We start from the raw sequence: 14,776 nt of genomic DNA, 5'->3' as shown, positions 1-14,776 counted from the left end.
ACGTTGTGGTTTTAATTCACAGTGGGCTGTCATGGGGCCAGTAGGGAGGGGAAGACTGATTGGGGGTGGGGTGGGAATGGTTCTTTGGCACAGTGGTTGGGGCCCCCACCTGGGAGGTGGGAGGGAAGTCCTTGGTCTAGTCGAATAGCTTCACCAGGAGGGGTCAAGAGGGACCCCATAGCTCCGTGCTTGGAGCACTCTCTTGAGAGGTATTGCAGACCCCTGTTCAAATCCTTCATGCCCTTCTGGCTGAGTGGACGTCCGGGGGCCTGCACCTTGGGTCTGTCCTGTCCCTGGTGAGTGCTTTACCTGTGGCCTACCACTAACTCGTCTTCCCCTCTCATCCCATTTCTGTGTGAGGTGAGGCACGTGCCTATTTCATTCCCTCAGACAATGACTTAGGCACCTAAGTCGCCTGACTCCAGGGCCCTCGCTAAGGGGCAGATCATTAAGCAGAGATGGGTGTCTCCCTGCAGCCCAGACTTCGGGCAGGTCTACCCTACAAATTTACATCGGCGTAGCTGTGCCGCTGTAGCACCTTTGGTGAAGATTCATGCTTTAAGCCAACGAGGGAGAGAGCTCTCCCATCGGCTTAGTAACTCCACCTCTGCGAGAGGCAGTAGCTATATTGGCAGGAGAAGCTTTCCCGCCAACGTAGCGCTGTCTACACAGGGGATTGCAGTCGGTATAGCTACATCGCTCAGAGGTGTGGATTCTTCACATCCCTGAGTGACGTACGGTAGTGTAGTAGTGTAGGTGCCTAAGCTTTCGTCTATCTCTCTGAGAGGGGTGGGGCTTAGGACACTCTCCTCTTGTGGGCATCTCCCATTGGCAAGCTTAGGTGGCTGCCCACATAACATGCGGCCTTTTGTGGATCACGTTTTTGGGCATCTGTGTCTCACCATCCATCCTGTAGGGGGTGCTAGGTACCTAACTCAGCTTGGAGGATTGCAGGGCTGCCCATGATTTTCTAGGCACTTAACAGCTGGGCTCCACCCTGAACCCTAAGTCCCTTTGTGTATCCTACCTCTTGTTACAAATGTGGCTGAAGTAGAATATTGTAGAATGTAGTTGGGTTTTTTTAACTGCAGAGTGTGAATAGTGGAAACACTATAATAGAGCCTACAGACGTAAAAGCTGCTACATCTTAGGTTGTTTCTATTCCCTCTGGTCTTGATTCCAGTCCCACTTAACCTGGCTTTACACAGAGGTAACTCCAGTGAGTAGAATTACTCCTGATTTAGAGCCCACTGAAGCCAGTGGATGACTTCAATGGACTTTGGATCAGGCCTTTATGACGCTGTGAATGAGATCAGAATCAGGTCCCTAGCTCCTTCCTCCTATCCCGAGCAATCTGAAAAAGTGAAACAGCTACTGACAACCCTGCAGCTTGTTGCTGGGAGCTACTGCTGCATCTGCAAGGGATTGACAGGGACAGCTTTCACTTTGCAGCCTATTTAGGCCTCTACCCCCCCTGGAAGAGAAGAGGGAAAGGAGGGTTGGGAAACCTGGAGGAGACAGTATAGAGATAGCAGCAATGTGTTCATTCACTGAGTCAAAGGCCATGTTGGCCACCTGCATTGCAATTCACCCAAGCTATTTTTTTCCCTACACTCTCTGCTTCCTCACATACACTTTCTTTTCCTGTTAATCATAGAATATGAGGGTTGAAAGGGATCTCAGGAGGTCATCTAGTCCCACCCGCTGCTCAAAGCAGGACCAATCCCCAGAGAAATTTTTGCTCCAAATCCCTAAATGGCCCTCTCAAGGACTGAACTCAACCCTGACTTTTGCAGGCTAATGCTCAAATCACTGAGCTATCCCTCCCGCAATTCAAGGACACCCCTGTCCCTTGTACCATGCTTGCTTCCAAGAGCATCTCCATTTCATAACAACACATTCAGTTCAGCGTAATCTCTTAAGAATGTTTCTCCCCCTTTTTATCTGGGCCTCAGATGGCTCAGCACTGACCTAACAAATTAAAAAAGGATGGAGCTAGGATTTTTTCCTCTTTAAGAGGACCTACAGGGACTTGTTTGCTCTAGTTTAAACCCCTGGCATAAGAATACACAGCAGTTCTTCTGATTTAAGTGTTATTAGCTAAATGTGGATGTTGTTTTGGTATCCAAGGTGGGTGTGTAGGGGGAGAGGCCAAGAAAAAGCCAAAGGGATTCTTTGGTGGTCTTGGTGGTTGTTAAAATCTCTAACTGAAAATCTTATTTTAAGTAAAACAACACGAATCGATTGCAAAGGAACCCACAAGCATCCACCCTGTGCACCACTACAGTATGTTAACATTCCTCTGCTGTCAGCTGATCTTTAACTAATACAAGAGATTCAGTAACATTTGTGTAATCTGGCAGAGAGCTACAGCTCTGCCACCATTCTAGCAGGCTCGCCTCAGCGGTGAGACGAGTGCATCTGTCTCAACCCTTGATGGACAAAATCAGCCACATATTACAGGGCTGAAATCTCTTTACTTTCCAAAATGGGAGGGTGACCATACAGAACTGATTCATTATCATGGAAATGGATCTCGTTCCAAGAGGAAACCATCTTTTTAAGGTCAGTGAGTGTAAACCTAGATTGTGCTTTCAGGCCCAGCCCTGAATAAGGGGGGTTGTGCATAAACTGCACAACTCCACGAGCAGCTCCCAGAGGTGCTGTGACTTAAACACCCCTCTGCGTTACAACTCCTCCTTTACTTGTTCACAGGGGGCAGCAATTCGTACCAGCAGCAAAATATGACACCTCTTGCATCAGAACAGCTGAGCAATGTAGGGAGGTGGAGCCCAGATTTCAAACATTCTGCACCTCTTTGCTCTAAGGAGCGGAGTAAGTGGAGAACATAAGAAGAACATAAGAACGGCCGTACTGGGTCAGACCAAAGGTCCATCCAGCCCAGTATCCTGTCTACCAACAGTGGCCAATGCCAGGTGCCCTAGAGGGAGTGAACCTAACAGGTAATGATCAAGCGATCTCTCTCCTGCCGTCCATCAGAGGATCAGAACATGCTTATTCCTGCATGACTAGACCTAATGTGCTGGTAGCCTGTGTGAGAACATAAAACGGAGGGCAGTGGTCTCTACTCCCCCTTACTCCCTTGTGTGGGCATGCAGTCTAAATCACAATCTAGCGCTCCGTGGTTATCAGTTGCCTCCTTCTGCAATTACAGCAGGGTTAAAATGGCCTAATGATTCCATTAATTTCCACACACAAAAATGACCTCCATCCATAACAGAAATTAGGTAAAGGACTAAAGGATAACAGAACAGAATCCCTTCACATAGGAATATAGCCTGTCATACCTGGTCCAGCTGCTGCTTATAATAATACTCAGCACTTCAGCTGGGTGAACCATTTGTCACAAATGATTTATTTAATGAATTTAGCCCTTCCTGCCCCCATTTGCAAACTTTCTGCAAAGTGATGCAGAGTTGTTCATTATTTGTAATGGTCCATCAAATCGTTTGTCTCAATAAATGAGAGTATGGATGAGGAGTGAACTGAGAGCTGAGGCATAAACTTTCAGCAGTGACTAGTGGGTTGAGATGCTCCAATCTGTATAGAGACTGAAAATCAGACCATTTTTGAGTGCCCCATTTGGACACTCAAAATCACTAGTCCCGTCTGAAAATGTAGATAAGTGCTTAATCAGTGTAGGCAATTATTCAGTTAATTTGAATGGCATTTTATTGCCTGATTGGATGACTGCCTCTCTGGGAAAAGGAGAAGAGAGATCATGTAATGAATCACAATGTCCTCTTGTTTGCATATGAAACAAGCACCTCCTTCCACAAACTGTTGTATGAATGGAAGTGTTTGCAGAAATGTGATTACTTCTAGGAATTCTTCCTATCTTGTCCGCTTAGACTGTAAACTCTTCTGGACAGTGACTGTCTATAATGTAAGCACAGCACAGGTCCTCTATCTCAGATGGGGCCTCCGAGCACTACTGTAATATAAAGAATACAGGTTCCCTTTACACAACCAGCTCTACTTCCAGGGCCAAAGTCATCCTGTAATATAGGCCTGTCCAGGCATCTCGTCAGACTGAAATCACTGTAGTATGTGAATGTGTTCCAACAGACTGAACAATAAACAGAGTCTCTCTCTCTCTCCCTTCTCCACCTATATAGGCAGCGGATAGGTAGAAGAAATACAATTTTAATTGGAGGATTGGAGTGCCCCCTGAAAAGCGTATTGATGTTAAGCTAGGCCAGAGAAACGGGTGATATATTTAGCGAGAACAACAGTCATTCTGATCTTCCGCCAGTGTGATTTCTGTCATCTAGAACAGGCACCTGTGACAGCTTTGTCCCCAGTGGCCATCGCCCTCTCCTACTCCTCCCTCTGTTATCCTCTCCTCCTCTTTGTTCCCATTTTAATATTGGCCCCATTCCTGCAGTCTGATGTACATGAGTGGAACCTTCTACAGGCACACCTCCTTTTGTAATTCAAGCAGGCATCAGCACAGGCTAGATGCAGAGATGTTCAGTTCTTTTGGGGATCTTTATTTATATTGTCAAGCGCCGTGAATATTTATGAGGATGAGCAGTTCTGGCTCCTTTGTGCACCAAGCAGGCCACACCACTGATGCTACAAGGGGGTCTGGCTACAAGTGTTTAATACCTCATGCACTTAAATATCACAGTGATGAGGATGGTGTGAAAACTTAGCTAGACTGAAAGGCGGTGTTGTCTCATTCTCTATGGTCCCACCTCACTTCACTATGATTTACATCCAGTGGTCCCATTTAGATGGGAGCTTAAGTGGACACAGTATCTAAACACATGCACTAATGAATTTATCTTCATGACATCCCTGTAAGATGGGGAAGTATTGTTGCCCCATTTAACAGATGGGGAACTGAAGCCTAGAGCGATTAAGTGACTGGCACTAGGTCACACAGGGAGTCAGCAACTGAACTCAGGTCTCCTGACTCCCAGTCCAGCATCTTAACCACGAGACCAACTTTTCACTCATTCTGTGGAGGAGAACATATGGGCCAGAATGTGCGAGACCATTTAAGAAAGAGTTTGCATTCTACTCTTCTTAAAGCATGAATTCATTTTCTGAAGGCTGTCAAACCAAGCTGTTCTGCTGATGGCCTATCAAAGAGATGCAGGCCTGGTATGTGGAGATTGGATCCAGATATGAATTCTCCCAAAATTCAGGGGTGTCCTGACCTGTAATTCCAAACTGGATTCCTCTCTCATCTGAATAACTCTAATAATGATTAATAACTCTGCTCCTAATAAAAATCTTGCTGGCAAAAAGCCCCGAGAACATGGCATTATTTACATAATTGTCTGCAAAGAACAGCTGCTTAGCCCTCTCCTCCTGTCAGATCTGTAGTATTCCTATAGCCAAACAGTCACAAATCTTAACACTTAGGTTTGTTGCTTAAGATCCAAAGTTGCTTGGTGAGCTGACGTGCCTGATAGGAAAACAACAAGCTGTAAATATGACTGAAAACTGATGCAAAAACATTCCAGAAAATCAGGTTCGGATCCTGAGATCAGGTCAATTCCAACCACCAACCCACGGGAGCCCCACTGCAGAATCAGGCCCGTATTTACCAATAACTCTTAATTAAACTGCACAATTCACTTCTACAGCTGCTTTCCTGTAAACAAAGTGTGAATTAGTTCACTGAGTCAGTTAAAAATTGTACAATTGTGCCAGGCAACTTAAAGGGATACTGGGAAATTTGAAATCTAGTCAACTGAAGGAAAAAAAAATTAAAAGTTGTTTCAGATCCTCACCCTGAGTTCCCCTGTGTTACAATCACATTTTCTAAATTTGTTTCCTCTCCCTTCATGTACTAAGAACTCATGCAACAACAGGGGAAACTAAACCCATTTTTGTAATCATGCATACGCTTAATCATAGACTTGATTTTACTTAGGTGCGTACTTCCACAAGGGGGCTGGCGGAGTTCTGGAAACTTACCTGCTGACAGTTCCACAAAGGGATTAACTCCCCTGAGTAAAGTTAACCCCCAGCTAAATTTTTGCAGTATCTACATGACTGACTACCCCTGGTCTACACAGGTATCAATCTGAGTAGAGCCAGTTTCACTGGATTCCCTGTATAGTCAATTATTTCTGGTGACAGTGCACATTTCTTGACCAAGACATGGTCAAGGTACAGACTCCAGAATAACATTTATCACACCACAGTAACAATGATAATAAGTAAACAAAAAGATGTTGTAGTCCCTTCAAAAGCATCTGGCAGTGTGGATTTGGCCCATGGTCTGCCTATTGGCAACCCAACATTATACCTAAAAGAGAGTAGGAAATGCCATTTTAGGTGTTGCTCGTAAGAACAGGTACAAATATTCAGGCAGATATGTGATGTTTGAGTGGCCTGTCCCTTTACAGCTGAATGCTATTTGTTGTTCCTTTTTAATTCCACCTGCAGGCATTAAGCAAGCAGTGGTTCCTCCCAGCTCCATGCTTTCATATGAGTTTTGCAGCATGCCAGCAATTTAGACCTCAGCTCTCCACCGGTAACTCATAAGCACTATGGCAAATGGTTTAAACCGTCTCTCATTATTTCTGCTCATGATCAGGGATGTTTATGATGGCCCGGGACCAGAGATTTGCTCACCACAGAGACCCTAATGCTCCAAATAAATGTTCCTCGAGGATTAAAGTTGGATCGCTCATGCAGTTTTGATCCGACTTTGATACAGCACTCTATTGATGTGGGACGAAGCCGCAGCAAAGCAACGAGGTCAAGTCTCAGGAATCATTAAGCTCAGTGTTCTTGAAAGGACCTTATATGCAAGGCCATGGGCTAAGCGGAAAACCGATGCAATAAGGCTCATGCAAAATATTCTCCGAGTGCGTTGTTTTATACCCAGGAAAAACACTTTGTAAAATGATGATTTCCACCCTCCCCAGCACCCAGACACGATAATTGGCACCCTTTGTGGTGCTAACAGCTGAGACATATCAATCAAGCAGTGAACTCCCTTTTTGGCCGGGGATAGCACGTCCAGCCAGGAAGCTGAGATGTCCACCTTGCATCTCCATGTCCCTAGTCGTCTGTGCACTTGGGGGGGGGGGTGTCTCCCCCTGCTTTTAGGGAAGGCTGCGAGCAGCTACCGCAAACACTAATCTTGCTAACCGGATTAATACAGGATCAATCAGCCCCTCCTAGCCACGTGCCTGCAAGCGACCCAGCCTGACTACCCGGGACCCTCGCTCCCTTTCCAGCCGGGGTTGTTTACACGGGGTGTCCTAATGAGTTGGGGAAGCGCAGCCCACCGCCCAGGCAATGTGAACGTAACAGACTCTTCATCGGCTCTTGTGGCTGAAGCTTGTGGCTAGAGACACAGAAGGAGCAGCGTCCCCCCCTTTTTTTGGGGGGTCTTTGCACCAGAAATGAGTCCGGATTTATTTGCACTCTTGGGCAGCTCGCCATTACTCATCATAACCCGGCTTCCCTCCTCCGCCCACACTCCCTTTTCCCTACCCATAGAGATTCGCGGGGGGAGATGCACTGGATGATTCAGGAGGTGCTTTTCCATCTCCACCTTCTCTGGGGTGGGTGAGATGAGGTTTTGGTTCCTCGCTGGGGTCGCTTGAAGCTGCTCTAGCAGGAGCAGCCCCCGGAAAAAGAGAGAGAGAGAGAGATCTGCTCCCGGCAGCTGATTTACACGGTGACTCTGATGCTTCTCATCAACGCCTGCAGATTGCAAGCAGGGTCCTCCCAGGCAGCGGGAGGTGGAGCGCGCAGCTCCTGTCGCCTATAAGGAGCTGCCCAGCGCCTGCTTTGCTGATTAGTCTGAACGTGAGCTCCGAAAGGGGAATTTCAGTGGTAGATTTGCACGGGTCTGCCGCTTGCCCGGACCTGCTCCTTTAAGACGGTTGCTGTAGGAGTGTCTCTCTCGCTGCCGCTTCATCTGGGGCGTCTGGAGGGTGGATGAAGTCAATGAGCAAAAGGAAGGGGAGCAGCAAACCCAGAGGAGAGACCGGCTGGCGATCTGAAATTGGGGACTAGGGAGCCAGCCGCCTGCTCGCCCTGTGCGGACAATGGATTCTGCTCCCAAACTCTCCGGTCGTTTGACTTTGCTGCTCTTCAGTCTGTGGCATCTGGGATTAGCAGCAACAAATTGTAAGTAGCAAGGGGCATGCCAGGGACCTAGGCAAATGAGCTGCTTTCTGGGTGTTTTGCTAGGGTGGAGGAAAGCTGCTTTGTAGGGTATTGGGCATGACCTCCAGGAAAGTTAGCTAAGCCCCTGATGTGCTCAGTCAGCTTTCCGGCTGGCTAGGTAAGGAGTTTGTTATCCCTGAAATGCAAAGTTCAAGTAAGATGGAGAGGTTCCTTGCCACAGTCCTGCCTGTCGGGGCTTCAGGCTGAAGTGGGGTTTGATCGTGTTTTGCCTGGTTCCCTGTTTGTTTGCGCTGCTGTTTCACTGTACAAGCGACTGACGATATCGCAGAGATGCCTACAGTGAGCCGCTGTGGGTCTCTGCTTGTAGCTTGGATTTTGCAGTATGTTTAAAGGTGCCCCCCCGAACTAGAATTAGTCTGTCTTCTTACCTAGCTCATGCCCATAGGACATTAAGGTTTTAACTGTGTTCCGGATATAAATTTTAGGCTAGCCAGGTGGCAATATCTGATCCTCACAAACAACGGCTCCTGCTAGACTTCTAAAGTGATGTGAAGGACCCGTTGCATTCTGAAATCAAACCTTCACAGCGCATGAATAGGTGTGAAGGATGAATGCAGAAGACTCTGCAGTCTGAAAGGTGCTGTGTTTTTAAATAACACATTGAAAACAAACTTGATCGATGGCTAGTGTCCTAGAGGTTCCTACCCTAGCATCCAAAAATGGGCAGATCTTTCTCTTCCAAGTCTTTCTATTTCCTTTTCATCAGATGAGAGAAATCCTATAAGATCATTTCCCTCAAAGCATCCCCCCCTCTATTTGTTTTGGCCCTAAGGTTATGCCAGCTGTGTTTGTCACTGCAGACAGCGATCCTTCAGAGGCATGGTATGATATGCTGTGTCACAGTGAAAGGGAAACTTAGAGTGAGCTAAGGGTTCTCTCTCTTTATTCTTCTAACCCTTGGTGCAGTAATGAATATGCAGATGGTGAATATGACCTTTTGTGCTGCTTAATAGTAGGAAAATAAATAAAGATTAGTAAGAGATGGCAGTGAAAAACCGAGACAAGAAATGGTGGGAAATGTTAAGATTCTACATAAGGAAGGATACTTGAGTCTGTCCAGAAGGTATTGAATTGTATTTTTATAACTTCTTGCTAGGGAAGTGATAGAGGTCAATGTTATGAATTTAAGTCCAGAATCCAAAGATCTATTAATGACTTCAGAAATCAGGTCACGAAATAAGTAGGAGCTGATTAATATCCACACCTCCTGATGTGTTTATAGCCCGTTTTGTAAATATAATTGACTCCTGTAATAATGGTAGGTAAGCGGGGTGTGGGGGGAGGGTAGAAGAATCACTACTACATGAAATTTTTGCTGTAGTGAGGTTGAATAAAATACTGCCTGAGTTCTGAGATCTTTTTGAACACTAGAGGTCACTATTGCCATATCGATTCCATACGTTGGCTGGAGGCAGGCTGAAAAGAGGCATATTTTCACATGTTGACATAGCTAAAGAAAGAGAATAGTTTGATAAACAGGGGAAAAGTAAATTCAATAAACACCATAAATATATTAATAGGAATGTTTCCCCCCTTCTTCTGTTCAATTGCTTTTAAATGAACAACAAAAATGCTAGGGTGGGGAGAACTTTTTTTTTTGTTTCTTGGAGCCAATTAAAATATAGTTAATGTTTTAATAATATCCACAAATACTAACTGGCAGGCGATTTAAGACTCAGGCTTGCCATTACTGATACAGTAATAAAGTTAATTTCTAACATTTAAAAGCAAACTCTGCGTTAATGAGTTTTACTATTTCATGGGTGACAGTTTAATATCCCAGTGCCCATAAACATTTCCCCTGAATACACACTGCTTCCTAAATATTTAGAAGCCCGTCTTTTTAAAGCGTAATGATTAATGGTTTTATTATACTGCACAGATTTTACTTATTCATTGTTCAATGAATTAGCTTAGTTCCCAGGAAAAGCACTTAAAGCCTCCTACTACAGGCTAAAGAGCCTATGTGAAGCTGTAATAGCTATAAGGTACTAGGGGACTTGTGGCAAGATTCTGATCTTGGGGAATTTGTACACACACACACCACAATAATTTTACCTGGGATGAAATCTCTTCACCTCTTAAAGAAAAATCTTGGCACATCTGACTAGATTTTCAGCTGGCATACAAAATTATAGCTCCAGTGCCTTTAGTGCAATTAAGCTACTTTACGTAATTGGAGGACTTGAAACAATATGTTAAAAACCTACATATGGGTCAAAATGTTCATCTCCATGCGCCTAGAATTAGGCTCCCTAAATCCACATTTAGATACCTAAATGACCACCTACTCAGAGGTGCTGAGCGCTGAAACTTGTAATGAAGTTGCGGGGAACTGTGAGGAGCCAGTAACCTTTGAAAACTGGGCAGCTTCTATTTAGGAGCCAAAATATGGATTTAGAAGCCTTGATTAAGGCTCCCACGCTTGAACATTTTCGCCAAGGAACCAGATTCTGATCTTATTTACCCTGGGTAATTCCATTGACTTCAGTGGAGTCGCTCCTGATTTACACTAGTATAAACAAGAACAGATCTGGGAGCCCAACGTTTTTAGTGGACAAGAACTGTGTTTGGAGTAGGAAGAATCAGCTCTGATACGGAGTCCTATTAATACCAAATATAACAGTATTGTAGGTTTTGTATTCTTAACTTGAGAGACTGCTAAATTTTTTTTATATTCTGTATTTTTGCATATACTTTTGCCTTCAACTGTCTTTTTTTTTTTTAAGAGCGCTCTTGGCATTGGGTGAGTTAATTACCTCACATCTCTGAATTTTTGTCTCATGATCCCACTGCTGCTATATTTCTGTAACTAAACAAATAACTGCTAAAGAATCTGCTTTGAAATGAAGCTATGGGCCGGGGTCAGTAGACCTCATTAGAGAGGTTAGAATTACCTAATACTAATAAAACTCCATACATTCTTCAACCTTGCTTCATTGCAGTGCTTTATTACATTAAATAACTACAGTAGCAACAGAATTTCTCCCAGAGATATTAATTACCAGAAAATAGATACAAACACTATTGAAAGCCATGTTGCATACATAGTCTTGTGACATTTTAATTTCTACATTCATCAGCCGGCAGGGGAAAATTGCATAAAATAGATTAAATCTTGAACCAAAAAATAAGTTGCATGTTTTGAGATGCTGGTTGGTGGCTAAATTATTCCTAAATCGTCAGTGATTGGATACAGGATATTTATAGTAGGCACAAAAAGTAATAACACAACATAGGGAAGAGAGAGCATGTGTGTGCATACATATGTATATATAAAATGCTAATTTTTCCCATCTCAAGATAAGTGGAGCTAACTTGTAGCATGGGCATTGGACAGCTCCTTCATTTACTCTGAAATACTGATGAGTAAAGCACTGAAAAGTAAAGCTATGAAGAGAATACTGACCGCTACAATATACAGGCTGTGTCTGCCTCCTTCAGAATTAAAATACTGCACATTCTATTATTTTTTGCAATCTCCCCCTTCTGAAGTGCACATTTTACTTGACTGATCACTTGCCCATGTGAGAGATGGCAATCTGTCGGGGATCAATGTATCACATCTCATCTAGATGTGATAAATCAATCCCCAAACTCCGGAACTCCACCAGGGCGAGAGGCAGAAGAGGAGTCAACAGGGGAGCGGTGGCCATCGACCCCCTGCCTCAAGGACACACAGTAAGTCAATCTAAGTTGAACTAAGATACGTCGACTTCAGCTATGCTATTCTCGTAGCCGAAGTTGTGTATCTTAGATCGATTTCCACCCCTCCCCTCCAGTGTAGCCCAGGCCTTAGAGAGGAGGCATCTCCCGAGTCCCATTGGGGGGGAAAAAAGTTATTCTTTAAGTAACTAATGCCATGTTTCCATTACAATCCCTTTTCCACCCCTGTACACACAGACTCAACAGAGCCAATCCACTAGCATTTAGGGCCTGATTCTGAGAAATTCCACTGAAATCCCATTCGCAACACCCAATCAAAGCTGTGGATGTTCAGCGCCTCTCAGGATCAAGCCTTTAAATTCCCTCCTATAGAACAGATCCTGCTCCTGGTGAAGTCAATGGTAAAACTCTCATTGACTGTAGTGGAGCAGGGTCAGGTTTTATATGAGGAGATTATATTTCTCCATTTCTTTTTGTTTTGTTCAGTGAAATACTTATTGTGGCTCATGGCCAGGCAAAGAGTTGAATGAAGCGTTCAAGATGAGAGTTGGTCACAGAAACAGACATGATAGACCAAGTATGATTTATTGGACAAAGGCATCGTTTAGGCAATAAACACGATGGGTCTGACTCCAATCTCTGTTTGCACTACCCTGAATCAAGAAGAACTACGTTGAAGTCACTGGAGATGGACAGATTTCAATGTGATAAAGTCAGTAGCGACTCCAGCTCTGGCTATTTGGAACCCTTGGGGTTAGTCAGGATTGACACTAGTTTAAATGAGAAAATGGTGCCTGTTGGTCAACAGCAAGAAAAGCAGCATGTTTGCCATAGGCTAATTGATTTTCATGGGATCATAAATGATCAACTTAAAGAAGACCCATTGGCTAAGACCCTGGCTGGTGTTGATTGTCTCCAGTTCCTAAAGGGCCATGAAAAGAAGCTAAAATTCATTAATACTTTTTGTCTGTAAGGAAATGATATAGTTACTGTTGAGATGTATGGCCATGAGAGTGTGTGTGTGTGTGGGGGGGGATCACATGATCACTAATGCAAGGGCTTCTGGGTATCTCTCTCAAAATGCGGCCCAGGCAATGCCAAAGCCCCAGACACCCTGATCAACACCACTTTGTTTCATATACATTGCGTTATTGTCTTTACTTAACAACATTCACTCAGTTCTGCTGAGGCAGAGCCCATGAGTTCAATGGGAGTCTTTCCATTGACTGCAATGGGCTTTGGATCGTGCTCCCAGCAAGCATTATCAACTCCCAGGGCAATTAACATCTCTGTATCGAACAAGGGAACTGTCTGCAGTTTTGTTTATGATGAAAGCGCAGCAAAGTCTTTCATGCAATTAACAGCAAGAGAGAATTCTTTTCAAATGGATTCAAGGATAACACGAAACATGTTAATTTCATACTGTGGGAAATATTGCGATTCTGGGTAACACACTTTCCAAGAATGTTGCAAGCGTCTGTTAATTTTAGCTCACAGATGAATGGTGGTTTTTTCCCGATTTTATAGGTGGGGAACTGAGGCACAGAGGGTGACATAGCAAGTTTAGGATGAGAAATTAAGCCCAGCTAAGGTGTACAAAGGTGGAAGGGTGCAACTGTGGCTGGGTACAATTGAATGAGTGCAGGGCTGCTTCATTTCATTCTCCTTGTCAGTAAAGTGTCTTTAAGGAACAGTTTCTTCAGTCTTTTCTCAGGCAAACTCCCATTTAAGGCAAAGGATAGAGTGGAGCCCAACAGGATCTGGCCCTGTGTAATTAAGTCTGAAATTCATTTAGTTCCTGAAGACTTTAGCTGGATCAGTAGGTGAAACAGAAGGCATCATTGCAGTTATAAGCATGTCTGCCTAGTGTCAGAGAAACAAGAGAATTTGTCTACACAGTGCTGGTTTGATGTCACTGATAATGAACTTCTTTGCATTAATTTTGTTTCTGCATTGTCTAATTGCTCTGTGCAGATTTGTGCTGCTTGATAATGTCATCTGGTCACTGAATCAGTGGAAGTGATAGAATTTTAAGTGATGACAACATTGCAATATAGAATTTTGAGAAGGAAGTAGATGCCAAAATACATCAGTATCTTATTTTTAACTAGCAACCCCGTTAGCAGCGTGTGGTTTAAAACAAAACAAAAAAAATATTCAAAGTCTAGAATTCAGTAGCGGAATAAGAAAATTGCCCTGACAGCTGTTCAGTAGGCGTCTCAATATTTGCTGCAAAAATATAGGAAAGTAATTTTATTAAAAGAGAAGGCATGTAGCCATTTGAATTTTGTATGTGTCATGAGGGACCTTACCTGGTCTCTTCACTAGAAAGATGGAAAAAAATCATCTTGGCTCTAAATGTTGCCTCTGCAAAATGCTACCTGCTTTTCTATAGCATTGCAAATCTACTGTAGTGCATCACAGAATTTGGAAAATATTGGCAGAAACTCATGTTCAGAGACTGCCAGCACAGCATTTTGATAAGACAATACAAAATCCTTCACAAACTCTACTTCAAGAAACTTCTCTTAAGATAGATTAGAGTGGTGGGTGCCATACATTAATAGAGATGAATTAATAGTGCCAAAATAAATGAACTATGGATCAAAAGTCTGAGTAGCTTATTCTCAATGGATGATCTGAATGTGTTATACTGCAAGTAATGTGTGGACCTTTGAGTGAGATGGAACTGTTCCAACAGTGGCTCTCAAACTTTTTTATTGGTGACCCTTTGACACAGCAAGACTCTGAGTGCGCCCCCCCCTATAAATTAAAAACACTTTTAAATATATTTAAAACACCATTATAAATACTGGAGGCATGGCAGGGTTTGGGGTGGAGGTTGACAGCTAGCCAACCCCCATGTAATAACATCGTGACCCATTGAGGGGTCCCGACTCCTGACCCCCAGTTTAAGAAC

At 43.9% G+C, this 14,776-nt stretch overlaps 1 protein-coding gene across 4 annotated transcripts in view; it reads left to right on the top strand.

The window, feature by feature from the left end:
* Positions 1 to 7,809: 7,809 nt before the first annotated feature.
* Positions 7,810 to 14,776, top strand: part of CNTNAP5 (contactin associated protein family member 5) — a 398,232-nt gene continuing 391,265 nt past the window's right edge. For all 4 annotated transcript variants that reach the window (XM_044978589.1, XM_044978588.1, XM_044978587.1 and 1 more), the window contains exon 1: positions 7,810 to 8,130. In XM_044978589.1, coding sequence (XP_044834524.1) covers positions 8,049 to 8,130 — 82 coding nt within the window. In that variant the 5' untranslated portion in view covers positions 7,810 to 8,048. The remainder of the gene's footprint in view (positions 8,131 to 14,776) is intronic.

The sequence above is a fragment of the Mauremys mutica genome, chromosome 10, assembly GCF_020497125.1.
Source record: "Mauremys mutica isolate MM-2020 ecotype Southern chromosome 10, ASM2049712v1, whole genome shotgun sequence".
Lineage (NCBI taxonomy): Eukaryota > Metazoa > Chordata > Testudines > Geoemydidae > Mauremys > Mauremys mutica.
The sequence above is the reverse complement of the archived record's forward strand: the minus strand, read 5'-3'. Positions and strand labels throughout refer to the sequence as shown.